The following is a 23489-nucleotide window of genomic DNA, read 5'->3' on the forward strand; positions in this document are numbered from 1 at the left end:
ATTATTATTTTTAATTTGATTAAATTTGTATGTGTTGTTTAGTCTTGCGAATATGCTAAATTACTGATCCATGAAATCCCTCTCCGTACTGCGACTAACCATTTGTATTTGGGGAACCCGTTGGACTGCGACTCCAAGCGCTGACCAAGCGTCAGTTGTTTTCATTCCGCCGCCGAGAGCAGACGCGTTTTCGCCAGCTCTTCGATAACATTAGTTCGCGTCGCTTTATCCTCGGTCGAATCCAGTAAACATTCCGCGGAGAAATTTTCAAAAGTAGTATACAACAAAATTAAATGTAAGGAATAAACAAGAAAAATCAATGCTATTTAATCTAACTGCAGTGCATATGCCAATAAAAGTTATTTTTGCGAACAAGTCGATTTCATTCAGGTTTCGTTTGTTTTGTTTTGGCTTTGTCCACAAAAGAGAGCCTTTTGTTGCATTGTGCCTGACCAGTCAGATGTGCAACAACAATGGCACACGAAGAAGTGTTGGCGATTCAGCACAAAACACTACGAATTTAAATGTGCAACCAAATGCAAATGTTGACGTGCTGTGGAGTAGCAACATGCGAATTATCACTTAATAGAATTTCCTATATTAGTAGCTTATCTTAAAATGTGTGGGGAACTTGAATTGCAATAATGGTTGAACTCTAAAAGCTGATTATGATTTGTTGTTTTTTCTTATGTGTTATATTAAAAATAAATGCGTTGTTCTTATTTATTTTATACAAAAAAATTGCTTTACAAATGCCTCGAACTACTGATTCAAAATATTTTTAAACTGGAATAGAACGTATTTAAATAAAGCTCTTTATGGTCCAATAAATGACGTATAATTTTAATATATTAACTAAACTGTTGTGAGAAACTCATGTCCATTTTAAATGTCAAATAAAAACGTGTCCCAGGCCTAATTGATGATCTACGCTGCCAAAGCTTCAGTTTAAAACGATCGTCATTATAATACTACTAAAAAATAACATCCGTGACATGCAAATCAAGAAAAAGCAGTTAGCTTTTGTTAAGTTGGTTAAATTGTTCTATATTATAATTATTCATGTGCTCACTCAGGCCAATTAACTGAATATACGTTTCCGCAATTTAAATTTCATATCTTTGGTTCTCAAGAAAACTCCTATCTATATTTCGACTTTACTGACCTATGACTCCAATGAGTAATTAAGAAAAACAAGTGATTAACCACACGGCTCAAAGTACATGCTTTTCTTTGTCGATCGCTGAATTGCATGGATTGCGCTTCTACGTGATGTGGTTACAAGCCAATAATTATTGAATTATTGAAGACTGAATTATAATGTATCACCCTTAATGGGCCGAATGACTTGGTTTACATCAATTAAAAAGGTTATTTAGGCATTCAACTCAGTACTCTGTATACAAGTAAAACAATATAAAAATACAAAGTAACATCAATTATTTATTTTTTGTATATTCTTACCAAGAATATAAATTAAATTCGGGGCTTTCTGTGGTTGACTTCTGACTGGTTTTTTCAAAAATTTCGACTCATTTTAATGATTAGTTATCTGTCAGGAATTGACGAATTATATTTAAGTGATTCGCTTGAATCTAATTGCTGTTTTTTTTTTTTTGGTTTCCTCAACTCTATGTATTAGCTAACTCTTCTGTATACGAAATGAGCTGTCTCGGGGTTAAAAGTCTAGCTAAATCGATGTGCTTCTGTTGCCACCTGACGTCACAGAATACACCACATAGAATAGAAAATAAATCTGACAGCAGACAAGAAATTAGCATAAGTTGCTGAGTTTGTAGATTGGCATGCATATTTAAGCTTTCAATTAGCCAATCTTTCATCAACACCTTGTTTATTTCCTTGTTTGCGAATTAGTGGTTTCTCGGGATGCATTCTACCCTGCAGAATTCCAGGTTCTGATCTCGAAAGGCTTCTTCTTTAGAAACCAGAACGGGTTTTGTGGCTTGCATTTACCCAGACGGCGCCAGTTTATTCCGAATATCTGGACGACGCCAAAAGCATTAAAAAAGTAAATAAGACAAAAACAATTCCAATTTGGTGACCAATTTTCGGTTGTTTTCAAAGTCTGTTTACCTGTCAAACAGGAGCACATTGCTAAGCTACTTGGAATGCTTTTAATAAATAGTAAATACATGCTAATTTACATTTAAATAAGATAATTTAATCCCCCGACAGATGTTATGAAGTGCATTTATTAATCGCTGACAAAGATGCTTCCACTGTGAGAGCCTGTCAATAGAATTAAATATTATTTTCTGTAAGCTGTAATTGTTTAATTTAATCGCTGGCGGGCGGAGCGAATTGCAACTGTGAAAACGTGATAAATCTGCGATATGAACACAGCTCCACCCAGAAAGCGGAACGTTCGTGATCCGCCTGTCACTTTTGCCAGTGGGGTCGTCGATCAAGACTTTGTTAGTGGTTTATTATTGAATACCCTGGGAAATGCACTATCTGCAGAGAAAGGTAGCTACTAGCTAGGTGTTGTCCTATATTCCCTCGTTGCTTTTCTTAAAAAATTAAAAAAAATTAGATAAGTTCAATATAATTTATGGGAAAAAAATTAAACAATAGACAATGGGTACTACTTGGTCGTATGCCTGCCTATCATCAGTTGCTTCTTTCCACTTTATGCTTCTTTTACGATATGCATCCCTGCTAATAAAGAGAGACAGTAAAGCTTTCTGGAGAACTCTGATGTCCCATTTGGGTTTTTTCCTAGGATCATTGTGGGTTCTGAGTTTTATATACCTTGACATATATAAGCAAAATTGTACCTGGTATTAATCCGGTTCTGCAGAGAGAATGGCATATACCATACATATGTAGGTAAATAGTGAAGTTGGCTATTCGCAGTAAGGGCTAGAAGTCAAGGTCATTATCAGAATGATTAACGAAAGAATATGTGTAATTTTATTAACAGTTTAGTGAACGCAATTTAACATTAATTTGTGTTAAAAATGATTTGTCAGGTTAATCAACCTTATTGTAATAGCAGATTAACTTAGATTAATAAATGTCTGTCTATATATGTATACTAACTAAGCAACTAGTTTATCTGTAAGTATTGGCCTATGGGTCATTGACTGAGTCGGTAATCAAACAACTTGAACTTCAACAAGATCATTGCAATTAGCATATCATTTTCATATTCAAGTTCATGTTTATAGTGAGAAACATAAACTGAAAGTGATATTGCGTTATTAATCGATCTTGGAGAATGATTTTTACTTATTTGACTACACACCTCCATGACCCTCGGATATTTTGTAGCCCAAAGTTAGATGGTGACTAATTAAAAAGAACAATTGTTCAAATATAAAAAACCTCAAAGATACGTTTATCAGGGCTGAAATTCAAGGCCACTATGCTGATAAGTCATATAAACTTTTGTTTCTTTTAAGTTTGACACGCTTCTTCTCCCACACACAAACTCGTAAAACATATGCATGTATGTACATGTCAAAATCTATAATGATTAATTTTTATTTGCAGCGCGTAAGACGCCAGTGCGATCAAAACAAAACGGGTAATAAATCTGCAATCACACGACCATGCGTGCATAAAGAGGAAAAAGTATCAAAATCCAGAATCATAAAAAAAGAAAGAAAACACAACAATAATAATCGCAACGCTGGCATAAAAGCAGCAGCAAAAAGAAGAGTGTAAAAAAAATATAAATAAATAAGCAAGCGGCGGCAAAGAGATCCAGCACCCATTCCCATTCCGATTCCGACTTTGGTGCGGTAGGTAATGACACATTCGGCAACCGGCGCACGTATCTAGATGCGAACGAGTATCTGAATCCGTCATTGCAAAAATCCGGGGAGCCACACTTGCCCCTAACCTTCCCCCGCGTCTTTTGCTGCGCCACCCGCGTCGTTCATTAATATATGAGTTTTTGAAAGCGGCATTAAATAACGATAAACAAATCAAAAGTTCGCCATGGATCAGTCGCAAAATCTACTGGCCAAACAGTCCAAAGACGTGGAATTCCAAGATGTTTTCTACACCGTCAAGGAGCGAAAGAACTTCTGTAAGTTATATAATCTTAAATCTATATCTAATTACTATGTACTTAGTAAGCCAATTACTTGTTTTAATCAAAAAGAATGTAATTTGTATGAATTATTCAAAGCGTTAATACCTACTCTCCCTTTAAGTACTGCATACTAAGTAGGTTTAAATTAAGCTAAACAGCATATCTGTCAATTAACTTTGCTGCTGAGATCTGAAACGGGTTTAACATTAGTTACCTAATCTTTTTGAATATTTATAAATAAGAATTAATGATTTAGTTTAATAGGAGTAAATAATATAGCAAATTCATGACAATTTTTGTTATAAAAGAAATTCCACGAGACCTTATCCAATCGTTATACCTTTAACTTTTAGACACACTTGCCATGTCAGTTAATGACTGCAGTTATAGCTTATTTAGTTTATTAGGTTAATTCATATTTAGGCATAACATAAAAGTGTTAATAGGTGATAACCGACACTAGTCCTTCATATGACTCCATTACCCAATGTCTGCAAAATGCCAAATATTTGTATGAAATGTGTTTTTCAGTTGCAGACATTTTTATTTGCCATCGAGTAACATCTCAGTTGCCTTTGTTTTTATGTGCTCTGTGCAATGTTTCTTTGGCGGCGGAGGTAATGGTCAAGTAGTTGTCTGGCCAAGTGGTAAGTGCTCCATAATTGTAGGGGCCATATAGCTTGGACCTTTGCCCTTTTTCCTTGCCTTCATTTCTAATGTCAATTGCACAACTTGTTACATTTTGTGCTTAGGGTTTTTTATTCGAAATTACATTCGACACACTTGGCTTAAATGCTTTACGACGTAAACTTTACGTTCTGGGACACGTTTATGGTCAGCCCATGCCTCCTCGTTTTGGGCGAAAGTTCAAACTTAAGTGCCGATTCTCTGGCCATGCATGCCATTGACACAGAATGAAATGGATTGGATAATATTATGCATTTGGCAGACCGTCAAGTTCATTCTGGTTGATTGAACCGAATGAATGGAATTAAAACTGTCGGCTACCGGAATGGGATCTCTTTTCAAATTGAATACTTTGTACAAGGAGGGAGAGAATTAGTTTTATGTAGTAATGTTAAATAGTAATGTTAATGTTATCCTCTTAGGTAATATCAACAAGATATACCTTGGTCAGATTTCAAAGGCGTTTATGTTAAACAGGCGTAGGTATTAATAAATAATAAACGCTTAAGCAATCAGACAGACATGCTGATTTTTAATAAGTTGTCTTTAATAAAAACCCCTTTTTATGGCTGGCCTAGTAATAATATATTTAAGTTATATTAAGAAAAAATGTGGATAATATAATTACTATAAAAACTAATCAAGAAACTCAGCTGGCATATTATATACATAAATCTTAAGGTACTCGAGCTAACACTTGCTTCCATATAATATAGCCAGCCGCCCATAGGGACAGGAAAGTGTTTTCAATTATTCACTCAATACCGGATGTTGGAGTGCTATTTTCCAGTAACATATCAAAAAAAGACACTAATATAATCAAAAATCTAGAAAGTTTCGATATGCCCTTGGAAATGTAGTCGTGCAATTTCAATTGCGATTACAAATTCAGTCTGTAACAAGTGCGATGGCTAAGGGGCATTTCCATTTCATTTTCATGTAAGTGAGTGAGTGTTTTTGGCATGATTTTGAGAGAAGAGGAAATGCTTGTGAATCTACTCACCAATATTTTAGTTTTAGCTAATACCAGTGGCTTGAAGTTGAGCTTCCTCATTGCAGAGTCAACCTCAAGTACGACTGGTGATTAATTATTGCTCATACGCCATGTGCAACGTGCAACTAACAGCCAACAGCGAGATGTCGCCAAATGTCGTCGCTATGTGGAATATAATAATGAACGATAAACATGCAAACAGTGTCAAGCATAAATGTGCAAGAATTCTGAAATTAAAATTAAGTATTTTTTTGTATTAATTTTAAACTTAAGAACCACTAGAAGAGGTAATGAGATCTAAATTATTAATGTTATTTTCTCCAGTAGGTCAAGCAAATATTGTACTTTAACGAGAATCATTGCACTGGAACGCACTGTACGAACAAACATGTACCCAGAAATCAGTATGTGGGCTTAATATTTTGAGTACATATTTATCTCCGCACATACATATGTATTATATATACATATGTATATTCACACATCGTAGATACATTGCGACTTCCTCGATGTGTCCCGCATCAATGGAAACTACAGTAGTTGTTGGCCGACCAAAGGCAGCGACAAAAACATCAACAACCTCATCATTAGCCCCATCATCATCGTCATCATCATCATCGTCACATCATGATCGGCACTAGAAGCAGCAACAATTGCAGCCACAACAGCATTATTATGTTGGCTTGGCGCACAGGGAAAAGCGAAAATTGCCCAACATTGATTGAATAATTTTTCCCCTCCAAAAAGTCATAGAGCTCGGACACGTTTTTGTTTTTCTTTTTTTTATTTTGTAGTTTTCTATTTCGCGATATATAGTGCGCGCTTTTCCATTTCAAGTCCCCAGGGCACTATTTTGGATTAGTCAGCGAGTCAATGTCCGGGTCTATCCAGTGGGTTTTTCTATTGGGTTGTCAATTAAACTGAATGCAACTCTACTTCTGGATTTAAATTAGAAATGGTTATCACCGCTGGATCTTAAAATATGGATTATTCGTTTCGTAGCTTTGCAAATTTTATTGGCTTACTTATGTATTTAGATTTACCAAACTATTAATTACGGTACTGATACTAATTGCAGGGCGGTAAAACCAATTAAAAATAATTAGTTTTCACCTAACTAAAAAATGCGGTTAAAAACAACCTTTCCACATTATTCGTATAGAATCAATTATTCCAAGGGCGGCCCTTTTTGTAGTTGAATAAGTACTGGCAGGTATTCCCAGGCATTATTATATAACTTTAATGTTTCAGAAGGGTTTGCTGGGCCAGTTGTTAGAAACGATCAAAGATCACATTAAAGGGAGTGAGTGTTGCATTAAAAGTAGTATTTATCAGGCCAAGCACAATAGACATGCTAATGAAATTGCTTTAATTAAGTGCAGGCGATTCAATTGCATCAATTAGCTAACTGGTCCCAGGGAGCAGTGCACTTCACTCCTCCACACTCGTCAAACGATCTGGCTAAAATTCAGAGATTCGTTCTGCTAGTTAACGGAATGTGCTTGTTCGAGGCGCAGTTTCATTTATGACCTGAACTGAAAGGGAAATCTGAAATGTAGATTACGAATTTGGGAAAATTGTTTACTGATACTGGAAAAAAGGTGTTCCCCATAAAGAAGGTAGGGTTTATTATTTGCTATGACTAGTTATATTTTATTATATTAAATGCGTAGTTATGTTTTCTAAAAACCAATCCTAAATAATGTCGATCTGTTAGCTGAACTCATTACAATGATATAGATTCTGTGCGTTGAACAACCACTAATCGGTTTTTCATATTATCGTCCGAAAGATAATTTTCCCAACGAATTGTCACGCCTCATTATGTGACTCACGTAGCATCGTGGGAGCAGCGGTTTCCCGCTGTTTGAGGAGGGGGAGCTGTCCGATAAATCAGCCAAGCCAACGTACTGTTGATTATTCCATGGATTTGCTGGCAATATTTTTTTCGGTTTTTATATGTATTTTTTATTTTTGGTTTTGACCGCTGCGCGTGCTCAGAACGTGTTGGCCAAAAAGATGTAGGGGCGTGCCCAAACGGCAGCGTTTAATTGATATGAAGCTAATTGATATGGAGACCGGTCACTTGGTAAACAACACTTTCTGATAATAGGATTTGCGACAGACTCCAACTTGTCAGTGACCTTCTTAAATTGGTTCGCGAACCGCGATTCGGTTGTGCAATGAATGTTAATTGACAGCCAGCACTATCAAAACTGGGTCAAATATGTAAATATCATGTTTCTCAATTACATATATGGTTTCAGTAGTCAGGAAAACTAAGAGTTCTAGTTTTGATAATCGAAATAACGAGGAAAAGTATCCTTTTTAGTACAAGGTTATTATTGTTAGAAATTACTTGCAACGAGCAAAATATGTAAATAACTTATTATCAACTTCTTTCTAGTCTTATACAAATTCATGACCTATACCTGAGATGCTATTTTAATTATTTACCAAAGTCTAAATCAATCACTGAGTGACTAGACGCTTATAATCTGATTAATAAAAATCAATGTACTTTAAATCAGAAATTGACATAAGAATTTAAATTTATTGCATTTTTTGATAAGATTATACATAATGTCTCCGTTTAACTTCCGGCTGTTTACCATGGCAAAAACTTACTGTAATATATTGTACAATTTAAATATTTCATCAGCTTGACACCCTGATGTCAAGAACTTATCAATCTTTGTCATCAACAATCCGCCACGTTGTACCATCTACCCAAGGAAATGGCAAGCTAAAGAATCAATTTTTGCTTGAGCTATTCGATTGCAACCTTCGGTAATATTAAATAATAGAGTACAGCTGCAGTGCTGATAAGAACGGCGGTGGCATTGGCCTATATTAACGCATTGGTGCATTGAGACTGGCTCGTGAAAAATGCAGGTCAGGTTCGTACTGCGATAGTGAATAATGGCTGAGAAACTGGGAAAAATGTGTATTTTTCGACCAACGATCTTTGCCTTTCAAATTGTTCCTGTTGTTATGAATTTTTCCACACCTAAGTGGAATTTTAATTGGAATAATTTATGCACGTGTGGATATAATTGAGGGTTCACAGGTAAAGCAGCCATGGAATTCGGCAACCAGACAGAGGGCGGAAGCAGGTTCCACTTTTGCCAGTCATGTAATCATTTCAAGTCCATCATTTGTTATCCACGGTATCTTTCCGTTTCCAACCCATGACATGGGAAAATATATTAATAATTTTCTGGGTTCTCAAGCTATATTTAAAGATCTCTGTTATTCTTAGCTAGGAAAACTTTCCAGTTGATAATTTAAGATCAATAAGAAAGGGAACTTGATTTATTTAATTTAATTCATTCCGCAACTCTATTATTTTATTTGATAATCAAATACGTCCAGATAAACCTGAAATTTGAGCGTTTCTACGTAATAGACAGAATACATTAAACACAGATGTTTTTGTTTTTCTGTGATTCATTCAGAATGTTGATAATTTTTGAAGGTGTTTAGCATATTTTTGCCTTAGTAAACAATTTAAATTTAAATAATAGTATTTAAAAATAAAACGATTTAAAACATTATCCTTTTAAATATATAATATAACTTATTTTTAGGGCGCGTGACCGGAGAACGTCGAATTCTGAACGGAGTCAGCGGGAGTTTCCGGAACGGGCAGCTCTCGGCCATCATGGGACCCTCGGGAGCCGGTAAAAGCAGTTTGCTTAATGCGATTTCGGGTTTCAGGTGAGAACATTAAGCCAAACCAGATACCAGATACGACTGCATTTGACGTTATGTTCTGAACTGAACGTCATTCGGGTTCAAGTGTAAAAAAGATCCACCATTCCCTTCCTGCGACTTCCCAAGATCGACTGTCCCACACATATATCATTTGCTAAGCCAAAACTGAACCGGTTCTATGCTAAGCAGACCGGTGATTATAGCCATGATCTTGCTGACTTGATTGTGACTCAAATGCGAAATGACAACGGGGTTCTGTAGGGTTTGGGGTCTAGTGGCAAGCAAACTAATGTCTCCAGTAATATGATGCCAGTCTGGACCGAAACAACCTTCGCCTTCAAAATAAATGTTAGAAGTTTGCTGAAAACTGATGCTTCCTCGAAATTTAGTGGAAAATTTCGGTCTTAAATAGAGTTTAAGAATCTGCACAGTCATGAAGCTGTACTGTGGAGGTAATTGTTTAGGAAAGGTTAAGTAGAGATGGTGTTAATTATTTATAGAATTAAATAGTAATTAGAATCACAAGGGAAATTCATAATACAACGTATTTTGATCATTTTCAGGCGGAATGGAGTCACTGGAAGCATAAAGATTAAGAGGGACAATGCCTGCTATATCACTCAGGACGACCACCACCAGACTCTGCTAACCGTCGAGGAGCTAATGAATCTCGCCTGTGATCTTAAGTTAAAACATCGTCACAAAAAGGCAGAAATCATGACAGACATCCTAGAGAATCTCCACTTGAATCATCGGCGTAATGTCACTGCAGAAAAGCTGAGCGGTGGTGAGCGAAAGCGCTTGTCCATAGCCCTGGAGTTGGTGGACAATCCAAATATCTTCTTCTTGGATGAGCCAACCAGTGGGCTGGATGAAGTAACAGCGGCCCAGTGCATCCGATTGCTGCAGGCGATGGCCTACGAGGGTCGCACCATCGTATGTACCATCCATCAACCTTCGGCGACGATCTATAATTACTTTGATAGCATCTACGTTCTGGCAAAAGGCCAATGTGTCTACCAAGGCAGTCCCAGAGCCACCATTCCCTTTTTGCGACTTGCTCAGCTCGACTGTCCAAGACATTACAGTCCCTCCGATTACAGTAAGTCTATAAATGTGTTAAAATCCTAATGGATTATTAGTTCTGAAATTCTATTGCAGTTATCGAGCTGGTCGATGCCGAGGATGGACATCTGGTCCCAGCTCTCAGTGAGCTCACTGAGAATGGCAAACTAATCTATGTGGCCAGTCAGTCCGATCAATTGGGTGCGTCGCTGGCATCACAGCAGGCAATAACCACCATGTTTGTGGAACAGCAGAAGCGTCCATTCTTGCCGTCGTTTTTTGCCGGCAGTGCGGCCTCAACGGATGGATCTTTAATAGGAGGCACCAGTGCTCTGTTGGAACAAGTGAGAGCCTTCTCAAAGCGTCTCCATACGGATCGGAGGGATATATCTGCAGTTCGGCAGTTTATGGTTCTTATGCGGGTTATGCTGTTGCGGATAACACGGGCACGTTTGGCCCTGACCATTCAGTTGTTCCACCATTTGTTGTGCGGTTTGTTCTTTGGCCTGATATTCTTCCAGTTGGGTAACCAAGGTGGTCGGATGTTTGATCATCTGAAATTCTGCATTGGTGCTGTCCTTATGATTGTATACACCCAGGTGATGGTGCCCATTCTGAGCTGTAAGTATATTCAGTTTCTGTCTCTAAGCATCCTTATAAATCTTGATTTGTCCTAAAGATCCTGCTGAGGTAAAGGTGGTCAAGAAGGAGACCTTCAACCGTTGGTATACTTTAACACCGTACTATATGGCGTTGACGGTGTCGCGTCTGCCACTTCAGGTGCTACTTAACATTACCTTCATGGCGGTCACATACTGGATGTCCGGATTGCCTCAACAGTTCTGGCGATTTGGTATTTTTGTAGCTGTGGGTTTGATGATCTCCTTAGTTGCTGAGGGCATGGGCCTGGCCATTGGAGCTACCTTTAGCATAACGGTTAGTATTACCTTATAAATTTTACCCCCTTTTGAAGTATACTTTTCGGCTAAAACCTACCTATTCTCTTCACATTGCAGAACGGCAGTGTGGTGGGTCCAATGATAATAGCACCTTTGATGGGCTTGGCGGTCTACGGATTTGACTTTGCACCGCGGATCCCGGCCGGAATGCAACTGCTGATGAAGTTCAGCTATATTCGCGTTGGCGTAGTTTCGTTAGTTCTAGCCGTATTTGGTTTCCAACGAGAGGAACTTGATTGCGATGAAATATATTGCCACTTCAGTGATCCTCGGGTACTTCTCAAGTTTTTAGATGTGGAGAAAGTTTCAATGTTTCACCAGTTCGGAATACTGGCTATGCTGATGCTATTCTTCCGAGTGATTATGTACATTAGTCTGCGAAAGCGATGCTATGCCTGATTTTCATACCAATACTCCAGATGAATCTTACTCCCTAGTTATAGCCAATGTCAATGCTGTGATGTTCGATTTTAAACAGACAGATAGATACTCCCTGTACATATGCACATATGCACCATTCCACTAAAAGGACAAACGTTAACATAACCATAAGATAGTGTTAAATTAGGATTCGATTTACATAAGGCAAAGCCAAAAAAATTTGCAAACATATTGATCGCTGATGCAGTCTTTTGAATGTGGTCTATTTTGAGAAAAAAAAAAGTTACCTGAAGATCGAAATTAAGTTAATATATTTTATGAAAAGTTGTATATGATAATAAGAAATTAACCTGACACTACCGACATTTTTTGGAAATAGGAGGTTAATTTTATATAATTTTCGTGGTTAAAGTGATTTTTATTAGAATTTTACAAGAATAAAAACTGTCTTGGATATTAAACATTATCTGTTGCATATTTTGAAATGTGTTATGTCTAGAAGACTCTCCTTAAGCCGAATCCCATAAAGAATTCTTATTTGGGTCATCTTCCATAGTGATACCTCGAATGCCTTTAAGAAGATCATAGTAGTGATACTTCCGCCAATTCGTCTTGTCCGTGGCAGGCTCTAGCATGGACGCTATGCTAGTTGTCATTGAGGACGGTAACTTATTTTTCAGAAGATTTTGTAGAGCTGTAAGATCATTTTCTGTAGTTACCGCATTGATAAACGGTTTCAGAAACAACTTGAGGTCATTGTTGGCGTAGCTGGAAAGTAAGTTAACACAAATACTGAGTTGTCTTGACAGTAATCCTTACCATACTCACCGACGCAGAATTTTCTCCATGTTATCGATCAAAAACTGATTACCCACATAGAAACCCAGGTCAGTGCGCATTACGGCGGCCATGAGACCAACTTTCATTGATTTTGGAATCTTATCCTCGTCGAGGGTCCATCTGAGCAACTTCTGCATCGCCCAATACTCTGTGGTGCAGCTAAGAGAATTCAAAAGGACACGCTTCTCGTTTTCATCCGTTGCTTCGAACAACATGTCCCGTACAATTACCCAATGGTCCTCCAAGCCCTTGCGGATGCCCATGCAGAGTACGGTTTCACGTAGTCCCTCGGGTATGGAGGATATGGATTTTTGGTCCATCGCCGACTGAAATAGCTGTTGTGCGTCTGTCAAACATTCTTTGATTTCGTACTGGCATGCTAGCCGGTACATGATCGTTTTCAATGGTACTTCCATTATGATATTATTCCTTGGACTTTTTTCGTTTTCCGGGGATTCAGTGTTTGTCGATGTTTCACTGTCTGTCCTGGCTTTCGATGATGAAGACGTTGTGAAAGTAGCTTTAAAACTTGGTTCAATTAGTGTATGCATGAAAATCTGTAATGTTAAGATTCATCAAATATTGTCAACTGGGTAAATATTATGTATTTCACCTTAAAAATACGATAGCCCGTACTCATTCTCATGATACTCTGCAGCTTCTCCAAACTGATAAGTGCTGTTTGCCATACAACAACACTGGTTTCCTCTGAAAGGTACGAGACTAAGTTAAGGCTCGCATTATACGGCAATTGGCCGGACCAGGCTAAATTAAGGGCATCATCGACCAACTGAGCACGACTGAGCTCGGGGATTTGTGAAAAATTTTCGTTCAGTGCCCCACTGATTAGCCGCCAGTTATAAAGATCGTAGAGGACTCGAAGAGGCACTGCAGCATCGACGTTCAACAGTAGCCAATCTTTCGGTTCAATGACATATTTCAGATGCATTTCATCGGCCTTATTCTTGCTACAGCCAAGCCACTCCAACTGGGAGAGTGTATAGTTCTTGCCGATATAGATGACTGGCACCCACCAGCAGTTTTTGGAACTGACGCTCAGTTTGCTCTGATAATAGCGGCTCTGGGTGATTGTCACCTTGTTATCCTCGTCATTGCGCAGGACGGTAAGTAACGGGTATCCTGGTTGCTTAAGCCATGACTCCATTACAGTGGTCAGAACGACACCGATGGGCAATTGATGATATCGGCGGGCCACTCGTTGCAACTCCTCCAACAGCTGCTCGGTCGTAGTGGAGGATTTGGCATACCGTTGAAAGAATTCCTTAAGTCCTTCATAAAATACCTTTTCGCCAAAAGCCACTTTAACCATGTGGGTGAGTAGGCATATCTTGTGCTTGCGCAACCTTTGGTGTCCAGGATCCCTCACATCAGTTACAATGGACTTCGTGTCGGCTAGGGAATCATAATACAAAACATCCTGACGCGTATTTAAAAAATGGGTCATGTTATGGGAGCCGTTGACTTGCATGCCTTCCGCCTGATATGCCAGATAGTTGTTAATGCCATCGCGCACATATGTTCCATCCTTGTCGGATGTGCTTGCTAGTACTCCGTTCCACTGCCGCGCTAACAGCTCCGCCAGCATTTCCTGCATATTATCAAATGATGATTTGATCGGATCTATCTCATCCTCGTCGATCACTATTAGACCCTTGCCGCTATACACTTCCGAATACCCCGGCAGCACTACATAATCGTATTTGCCACCCCAATCGGGATCTTTAGGCATTGGATGGGCAAACAGGGTCTCAAAGTTGCTAAGCAGATTGGGAGTCATTTCAGCCACCTTCTCCAACTTCTGCTTTAAGTGAGACCGCGCCCAGACGGTGACATTCTCTCCTGAAGCCGTAAGACTACTGGAAATTTTCTCAAGCTGATGTAAAGTCCACATTATCTGGTTGGTAGACATCGGCGGTGAACCCATGAATGTTGTCCACACATAATCCGTAATATCCTCACTGAAAGTTTATGCAAAAGTTGTTATTATGTACCCCAATGTTTTGTTCTCATCCGATTTTCTTACTGTGGAGTTGTCATTATGGCTGGCATATTGCTGAGAGCAACGAATTTCTTGTGATGCACCATAGTTATGTTGAAAGTGGCCCGCTGGCTTGGGTTATTAAAGCAGGGAAACGCGGTGTGGGCATAGTCCGGCTCCAAGTGTGTCACAGAGAAAAACACTCGTGGTGTTTTATCGTAATAACCGGAAAAGTAGCCGTAACGCTGCGGACGATTTAGTCCGCCCATGAAAAATATGTGAAGAGTGTATTTCTCGCCAAGTTTAAGGGGGTGCTCCATGATTAAAATAATCTCGTCGGGCTTTTTGGCGTTTTTCCTAAGCTCAACTGCACTGATTCTTCTTCCGCTGGCCCATCGCAGTAACCATGTTTTTTCCTTAAACATGTTTAAGTCTTTGGAGTTTAAATATATGTTGCGAGTGTATTTTATTGCTTCTATATCAATAGAAACGATCCCCTCATATTGGTTCTGAGCACCTCCGCCATTCAAGTGCGTGAGGATTGTCAGATTGTAACGCAGTGGCTTCACCGAGGAATCTGCGAACGTTTTAGATGACAAGCTCCAATATAAGACGACTATTCGCAGCAACATTGCGTTTGCAAGTACCAGAGTCTATTAAATCAATCCGTATCATTTTTAATCCTTAAGTGGCCTAAACTAATTTACAATTTCATACCCCTTCACGGGTGCTTCTCTCTCTTCTTAAGAGAGACTGAAATATGTAAGTAAACTGGTCGTTGACGTTAGATCCCCATTCATAAAAGCAAATAGTAAAGCTAATTAGGCGGAACTTCCAAAGCAGTTATTACTATTAAACGAAGTGCAATACTGATGAACAAGTTAACAACCGCGTATTTTACATGTTGGTTTAATAATATTATTATTGCTGTGTCAATTCCACAGCCAATTGGTACAGTATTTACAATAGAGAAATTATTCTAACTCAATTACTCAATATTGTAATTATTCAAATCATGTTAGCAATCTTGCTTGAACCATTGCATTTTTTACGATGCACGTAAATAACACAATGTTAATGAAATAATAATAACTTAAAATCACTGCTAAACTAAATAGATTTAGTACTATTTCTTCATGCTGCCCATTTTCTCCTTGCGTTTTTTCACATGCTTTTTGACTTTAACTTTTCGCTGTTCTGCTTTCGCATCTTTTACGGCCTTCTTGCGCGCCTTCTTACTATCCGGAGACTCCTCGCGTGGTCTTGCGGAATTCTTAAAGCGGCTACCATCATCTTCGTTGTCGTTATCCTGCGATCCCTCGTCTTCGCTGCCGCTTGTCTGGGCGTCACCACCTTCCTCATCTTTACCCGTTTTAGATTCCAGAACGTCTGGCTGCTGTTGCACATCCAAATCCGAAGTTAGTCCGGTAATCTTACCGTAGATCAGATTTTGTTGCACACCCTGCTTGGCCTTAGCCACATCCCGCTCAAAGTGACGAACCTATAAAAGAATTTTGTAATAGTAATGTGGCTTTCGATTAGGAACTCACTAGGAAAACTTACCTCGTCTAACCGTTTGGGAATGTAGGTGTTCTGCCACACGGCCTCGTCGATCTTCTCCTGAGCCGATATAGCGTCAAAGTCACGATCCTTGATCCGCTCCGAAATGCGCTCCAGGCACTCCTCCATGTTTTCGGCAGTGATAGTCTGGTCAGTAATAAAATCAAACAGTTCCTTCACAGTCATCGTCGCTACCGCCCGTTTGCGGAAAAACTCTGAGATGTTAGTGCAGTCTTTGCGAAGGAAGTCGAAGGAATGGGGATGATCGTGTTCCACTGACTGGCTCACGTCGATAATAACCAGCTGCCCATCCTGCAGCAGAATGTTGAATTCAGAAAGATCAGCGTGTACGAGACGGCATTGATTGTATATGCGCCACATTATGACCACGCAATCCCTGTACAACTCGCGTGCCTTCGAGGTGCTTATCTCAACATCCTTTAGCTTTGGGGCGGGCCAGCCGTCACGACCACAGAAGCGCATGACCAGGACATGTGAGCGTAGCAGGATCGGCTCCGGCACTGGAACACCGGCGTTGCGCATCCTCAAGTAGTTTCGCATCTCTTTCTCAGCCCAAGTGCGCACCATTTTTCGTGGGTTGTGCTTGCAGTACCCGTGACGGAAACGGAACTCACCAGACACATACTTGTCGCGATCCTTAAAGACTAGAATGGACGTCTTATAGATCTTTATAGCAAACTCCTCTTCGCCATTTTTCGAAACAGCATGGTAAACGTTTGCTTCTTTGCCGGTCGAAATGCATCCGTTGATCTCCTGTATCAGACCACGATTCAGCAGTTTGAAAAGTATCATCCGAGTGCGTGGATCCATCACCTGCTCCGCGGTGGCACGGTCGTGTTTGTCACGCACCTGCGTCCGCTCGCGTCGATCGAAGTTCACCAGTCGGTTGGCCGCTTGAGCACTCATATTGGTGGTGGGATCATACTTCTCTACGTTTATGCGGGCGGAGTAACGCCGGAGCAGCTTTTCATTGGGCTGGTAGCTGCTTAAACGTTGTGTGCCACCAGATCCTCCTCCAGATCCTCCGCCAGAAGCACCTCCGCCGGCGTTTGTCAGCTGTGGCTGGACATGGACCTTGTTGAAGCCAGTGTAAGCCTCCTCATACGTATCGTAGTCATCGCCCACGTCGTCGTAGTCATCCTCATCATAATCCTCTGCCTCATCGTCTTCCGCTTCCTCCTCATCGTTCGAGGCTTCTATAACTTGCGCCAGGTCATCGCTGGCATCCTTAGGCGTTAGCTTTATGTCCTTAAATATCTCGTCCTTCACTGTGAGGGTCTTGAAATCGTTTACCCATTCGGACTGCGACAAAAGTTGATTTAAGAATACATTGTTGCAAATTGATAATTATTTTCTTACATTTCGCAGGTCTTCTTCGTCTTCCTCGGCGTCGCTGTACTTATGCTGTTCGTCGTTCATTGCAGAGCCTGCAGTAAGTAATAATTATAAAAGTTTGTTCTTTTTATATTGCAAAAGCTTTCTAAGCTGGCGAAATTTCGGTCCACCGCAAGTTCAAAAATTTCACAAATATGTCCAAGAAACCGCACGTGTTGAAATTGCCATTCACTGAGATGCGCTGACATTGTTTTGGTATTTTCTAGGGATACGTATACGAGATATTTAGTTGAATTTCTCTAAATAAAAAAGTAAGAAAATGTTAGCTTATATTATATTATTTATATGTTATTAGAAAAATTAATTATAAAATATTTGCGGGCGTAATAGGCAACCAATATAAGTTCTTGTTTTAAATTATTTTTGGTATTTGATTTTAGTATTTATAATACTTACTTGTCTATATGCATGTGGTCATACTATACCTACACATGGCAAGACAACAAAAATTCTCATTCAAAACAATAAACGACCAAAAGTTTTGAATTTTATATCTTAACAATTGGCCGACATGTTCGTGCTGGCGGAGCTGAAGGATAATGTACGGATCGCGCCGGACCAGTTTCATCTGAAGTTGGAGGACGCCGTGCGTGACGAAATCGACCGCAAGCTGGCCAATAAGGTGCATAAAGTGTAAATCACTTGGGAGATCCTAATTATACGATTTTTTTTCTTTAGGTCCTTCTTAATGTTGGCCTGTGCATTGCCCTGAAGGATATTGTTTCTTTGAAAGACTCGATAATACTGCCTGGCGACGGTTCATCACATACCGAGGTGCTTTTCCGGTACGTCGTCTTCCGACCAATGGTAGGCACCGTAATCACCGGAAAGATACGAAAATGCAGCCGAGAAGGCGTCCACGTGACACTGGTCTTTTTTGACGACATCCTTATCCCACATGCCGCCCTTCAGCATCCCTCCCGTTTTGATGAGGCCGAACAGGCCTGGGTCTGGGAATATCCATTAGAGGACGGCGAAAAGCACGATCTCTTCATGGATGTGGGCGAGCCCATCAAGTTTCGTGTATCACGCGAGATCTTTGAGGAAACATCACCAATTGGACCGCCTAAAGCAGAAGCTCAGTCACAGCAGGCAGCCAGTACATCCTCTGCTGCATCAGCTGCATCACAGGAAACGAAGACACCGTACAGGCTTATTGTAAGCTCGGAGTTTTCTCTGTAGTATTTTAAATTTAATAATTTATGTTTATTTTCTAGGGTGCCATTAACGAATCCGGCCTGGGCGTGCTCTCCTGGTGGGATCAGCAGGGCAAGGACGAAGAACAGGACGAAGAGGAAGACGAAGAGTATGACAACGACGAGGACGGCGAAGGCGCCTGTGAAGAATGACGCAGATGTACTAACTCAACTGTTACTATTTATAAGAACTCGTTTTTAATGGAAAAAGTTATGAATGGTTGATTACAAAGCCTGATTTCGAACTAAGTTATGATAAAAACACATTTAAATTCATTTTACCATTTATTTATTTTATCATGTACTTGTAGAGTTGTGTTGTTGTTTTAAGACTGCAGTTTTCAATCTCCATTTTCTTAATGTTCATGATGCAACTCTCTCACACTGGATTTAAAAACAAAGCATTTACATTAGATTTGAGTGAGGGCTTTACTTAATGAGGAGAGCAGCTCTATAACATAAGCTAGATATATAGAGTATCTTTGACGGCTAGAAGTCGATTGTTTATGATTCGAAATTGCGATTCGCAATTTGACAACAATTTGCTAAACATTGTGTTAAATATTGACTTCATTGGTAGCGTGCTTTCTGTCACCGACACCTTGCTTAAAATACTTTCAGTAGCCGTAAGTTAATTACAGATTAGTCATATGGTACAATCGAAGTAAGGTTTCACTGGTCAGGGGATGCAAAAGTCTAGGATTTTGTAAATTTCAATTGCAATTTCAATCTAAAGCTGGCGGCAACTTTTGCACGTTTTCGCTATATTCGTAAATATTTTCGAATTTTCATTTTTTTTGTTGTTTTGCTTCTTTGAACTAATGTAAGTTAATTGCATATTTTGATTCACTTTGTTTTTTATTTTTGTATTTTGTAGTATCTATTTGTTGTTTGTTCGTCTTTTGGGCGCAATGTTTTGTTTTTAATTTTTTTTTTGAGTTGGTTGTTTCATTTTTCAGTAATTTACACGTAGACTGTATGTTTAGTTACAGCGAGAAGAGTAAATAAAACGTTCGTTAAAAACTACAATAATATAAATAATGTATATTTATAAATATAAATATAAATATATATTTATGTATATTAGACATATTGTATTGCATGTAAATAAATATCATCTTCGGGTCTTTTGTGGTACATCATCGTCTTAAACAGATCAACTTAACTAAGTTCCGTATCAAATCACAGCAGAAATCATAAAAACTATAAGGGATAGAGTACAATGTTGACGGAAAGTTAAAGTCACATAGCACGCGAGGAACTTGCCGACTGGAGGTTAAGTGTACCAAATTAGCATACTCGAATGGTTAGCCGTATCGAACCAAAACCAAACCGAAACTAGTGCACCGTAAGCTTCAGGGATCCCTATCCATATCCACCTATCCGATTATTCAATGATCAGGCAGCGGGGCAAATGCTCCTTCAGATAGTCGAACAGTTCGTGCGACGCTCCCGGGCAGTTGGTTAATTCCAGTTCCTGTAGATGCCTCAACTGGATCAGGCTGGACAGACCGGAAGAGGTAAGTAGCGGGCAGCCCGCCAGGGATAGCACCTGAAGGTTCCGCATAGAGCACAGATGCTGAAGCCCAAAATCCCGAACTTGAGAGCACCAGCGGAGGAAGAGGGCGGTCAGCGATAGCATCGTCGAGATATATCCCACGCCAATGTCCGTTATATGAACGCATCTGAAAAGTGACAGAACAATGCCATTCATAATTATATTTAACAAACTGAGTAATTGAGCACTTCCTAGTATTATTGTACAGAATTTCCAAAGAATAAAAGATTAGAAGGTTCAGAAAGCTTAACCTTGATAAGAAACAAGAACTGATATTTGTATTTTATTGTGTTTCATTCTTAGCATAGCTCTCGTAAGATGAAGACGTATTTCGCTTGGATTCCCTTGGTGGCTTTGCTTCTTGGCCACCAGGCTGTTTCTCAGCTTCTGGATAATTCCTGCGGACTTGGAATCGACATAAATAGCAACAAGGCGGGATTACAAGCTGCTGCTTGGATGGCAGCCATCAGAAATGACACACATTTTCTGTGTGGTGGCACGCTGATTCATAGTCGTTCGTATACATACATACATATATACAAAATTCTTGGAGTTTCCTGATAAAAATTAATGTTTTTCAGGCTTTGTGTTAACCACTGCTCAGTGCACTAATAACCAAGCAAGCCTGTAAGTATAATCTATAGATATAAATAATAAAATTGATCATAATTTTCCTTTGCCATCAACTGATGAACTAGAATTTGTGTCTTTTTAAAATCGATTCAAAAACAGACTTACATATATATGTAACTTCACTTTATTTTAAAATGATGTTATACTGATGTAAACTTAAATGTTTTTCTTATAGATATGTAAAATTAGGAGCATACAGTACACCACAGCTTACCGATAAGTATGTATCAGTCTCCCAAGTTTATTTACACCAATCGAATGACATCGGACTGCTTAAGTTGTCAAACACCGATGCCTTCAATGGTATGTCTAATATTTGACGATTAATTTACGAGTATATAATTTTTTTTTTTAATTTGTAGCCCAAGTTCACCCAATTTGTATAGTTACGGATCCGAATGTTAGAAGATTCCTTGAACCGATACGATCATTCAAAGTTTTTGACTGGGCACCAAAAAGTAATCCCTCGGAAGGTGACTACCTTCTAGGAAACATATACTATCGCCTAAATACAAACGAGTGTAATAGTAATTCAAGCTTATATCCGATTTGCGCTGGTGAAAAAAACACAACACAACACTGCGGGAGCTATTCCGGCAACCCGTTGACTACCAGTGTCAAAATAAACAAAAATACCACTCTCGAAGTTCAGTTTGGGATCGCAGGCAATGGAAACTGCAATAAGCCAAGATCTTTCACAGACATAACCAGCAATGTGGACTGGATTGCAGCAACTATAAATAGATATAATACAAAGGACGTACCTGAGACAAACACCCAGCCAGATACAAGGGTGCCCAATAAAGGTTCAGAAACTCCAATTCGTAGGAAATCTGATTTGTGGTTGTATAGCGATTGCGGTGGTGATTCAATAACTTCGTACTTACTGGCGTTGATTTCTGGATCGAGTCGCGCCACCAGTGGTGTGTTCATTACGGACAGTACGTATCCATCTCTAAATATCTCTACTCTACCAAACTGAAAGATATATTCCGATCGATTTGTATATTAATTCTAACCCATAATCTCTTTAAATTTGTAGAATTTGTTATTGTAACTGCCAGCTCCTTGCCTAAAGACACGTAAGTAGCTATAACACCGTTAATAATATGTTTTGTGAAATTTATAATTTATTTTAGCATATCTGTGAGTCCGGCGTCAATAAATAGAACTTTATATAGATCTGTTTTAGTTGAATCAATATTTAAGCATCCCCAGTATACAGACGATCAAAAAAATGATATAGCATTGATCAAATTGAAGAAACCGGTGAATATAGGTATCATTATTTTTCGTTAATTTAAAACCGTTGACTGATAAATTTCATATTGCAGGTGGAATAAAACCAATCTGTATGCTTGCCCAAAAAAGGCATCAAGAGGAGGCGGAATCTAACCCGCCTTTTACCATATTTGCTCCAACGAATGCTTATGACCGCAAGACCGTTCGTGAGCATAATGTTGAACTTCTTAAAACCGAAGGATGTTTCGGAATCGAATCAAATCAGTTTTGTGTTGAGGCTTCTCCCGGAATTACGGAATTACAGAATTATGGATTTTCTGCTGACATAGTTGGCAAAAAGCTGATGTATTCGGGAAGAGATTGGCTTGCCCTTTTCGGTATGGTCAGTTATTCGATGAACGATGTTTACGTTTACACAAATGTTATGAGACACACAGAATGGATCGCTAGTGTTGTCAACTCTAATCAATAACAGGAATTAAAATGAAAAATATTTCCTCTCATTTTTATACATATGTCAAAAAATATATAGATTTTGCCATTTTAAAGTACTTAACTTTAATTTATGTACTTAAAGCTTAAAAACTTGAATAATTGACTGAGTTTCAATTATATTTTTATAATTTCGAATGCTTCATGTTGAATAAACAGATAGAAAACAATCTGATTTTTCATTTAATGCAAATAAATTATTTTTTGGCAATTAAAATGAAATACTTGTCATATATTCATATAATTGCATAAAGAAGCAAAGAAATTAAAATGTATTATCAGGCAAAAGACTTAAAGGCTCCATATACTACATATACATATATACGACCCCGGGCACGGATATGGAATGGTTATATATACTTAACATATATCCATATGTGCGTAAGCATTATGTTCAGCAATATTTATGGAAGACATTTTTGCAGAAGCAGTTTTATTACGAGTTAACTGCCTGAAACTGAGCAAAATCAGATTGCAGAATTCGTTATATATAAAAAAAAAAACCAACACTTAAAAAAACTATTAAAATATTCTTTTATATTATAAAGATGGCATTATTAAACATAATTTTCGATTTCTAGACTTTTATGAATCCTATTAATTATATTCATAAATAAGTTCAAAGGTTCTAAGTCAAGCTAGAAATAACTTTTAAAACGTTGTAAGTTTAAAAAGAACTTTGTTTAA

At 38.7% G+C, this 23489-nt stretch overlaps 6 protein-coding genes across 7 annotated transcripts in view; 3 read left to right on the forward strand and 3 right to left on the reverse strand.

The window, feature by feature from the left end:
* The first annotated feature begins 75 nt into the window (after positions 1–75).
* On the forward strand, positions 76–12332 carry LOC108114296 (ATP-binding cassette sub-family G member 1). Of its 2 annotated transcripts, XM_017225198.1 has the most exons (7): positions 76–295; positions 3517–4057; positions 9335–9464; positions 10025–10563; positions 10623–11147; positions 11206–11462; positions 11543–12332. In XM_017225198.1, the coding sequence occupies exons 2-7, from the start codon at positions 3967–3969 to the stop codon at positions 11882–11884; spliced, it is 1884 nt and encodes a 627-aa protein (XP_017080687.1). In that variant the 5' UTR covers positions 76–295; positions 3517–3966; the 3' UTR covers positions 11885–12332. The 2 variants fall into 2 exon arrangements, with proteins under 2 accessions (XP_017080687.1, XP_017080688.1); XM_017225199.2 differs by lacking the exons at positions 76–295; positions 3517–4057 and adding an exon at positions 7347–7363.
* A 27-nt stretch (positions 12333–12359) lies between these two features.
* Positions 12360–15379, reverse strand: LOC108113922 (aminopeptidase Q). The gene is made up of 4 exons (XM_017224629.1): positions 14751–15379; positions 13320–14685; positions 12695–13263; positions 12360–12634 (listed from the first exon to the last, which is right to left on the reverse strand). The coding sequence occupies exons 1-4, from the start codon at positions 15335–15337 to the stop codon at positions 12376–12378; spliced, it is 2781 nt and encodes a 926-aa protein (XP_017080118.1). The 5' UTR covers positions 15338–15379; the 3' UTR covers positions 12360–12375.
* Positions 15380–15598: 219 nt separating this feature from the next.
* On the reverse strand, positions 15599–17841 carry LOC108114297 (serine/threonine-protein kinase RIO1). The gene is made up of 3 exons (XM_017225200.2): positions 17646–17841; positions 16269–17588; positions 15599–16206 (listed from the first exon to the last, which is right to left on the reverse strand). Exons 1-3 carry the CDS (start codon positions 17703–17705, stop codon positions 15832–15834), a joined length of 1755 nt encoding a protein of 584 aa, XP_017080689.1. The 5' UTR covers positions 17706–17841; the 3' UTR covers positions 15599–15831.
* A 256-nt stretch (positions 17842–18097) lies between these two features.
* On the forward strand, positions 18098–19153 carry LOC108114299 (DNA-directed RNA polymerase III subunit RPC8). Its single transcript, XM_017225202.1, has 3 exons — positions 18098–18303; positions 18360–18839; positions 18899–19153. Exons 1-3 carry the CDS (start codon positions 18193–18195, stop codon positions 19028–19030), a joined length of 723 nt encoding a protein of 240 aa, XP_017080691.1. The 5' UTR covers positions 18098–18192; the 3' UTR covers positions 19031–19153.
* LOC108114295 (F-box/LRR-repeat protein 16) overlaps positions 19150–23489 on the reverse strand; it is a 32848-nt gene continuing 28508 nt past the window's right edge. The window contains exon 6 of the mRNA XM_017225197.2: positions 19150–20562. Within this exon, the coding sequence (XP_017080686.1) occupies positions 20265–20562 (298 nt within the window). The 3' untranslated portion in view covers positions 19150–20264. The remainder of the gene's footprint in view (positions 20563–23489) is intronic.
* On the forward strand, positions 20722–22972 carry LOC108114298 (acrosin-like). Its single transcript, XM_017225201.1, has 7 exons — positions 20722–20949; positions 21017–21062; positions 21244–21371; positions 21431–22009; positions 22111–22150; positions 22208–22347; positions 22403–22972. The coding sequence occupies exons 1-7, from the start codon at positions 20754–20756 to the stop codon at positions 22780–22782; spliced, it is 1509 nt and encodes a 502-aa protein (XP_017080690.1). The 5' UTR covers positions 20722–20753; the 3' UTR covers positions 22783–22972.

This window comes from Drosophila eugracilis, unplaced genomic scaffold (assembly GCF_018153835.1).
Source record: "Drosophila eugracilis isolate 14026-0451.02 unplaced genomic scaffold, ASM1815383v1 contig_2154, whole genome shotgun sequence".
NCBI lineage: Eukaryota > Metazoa > Arthropoda > Insecta > Diptera > Drosophilidae > Drosophila > Drosophila eugracilis.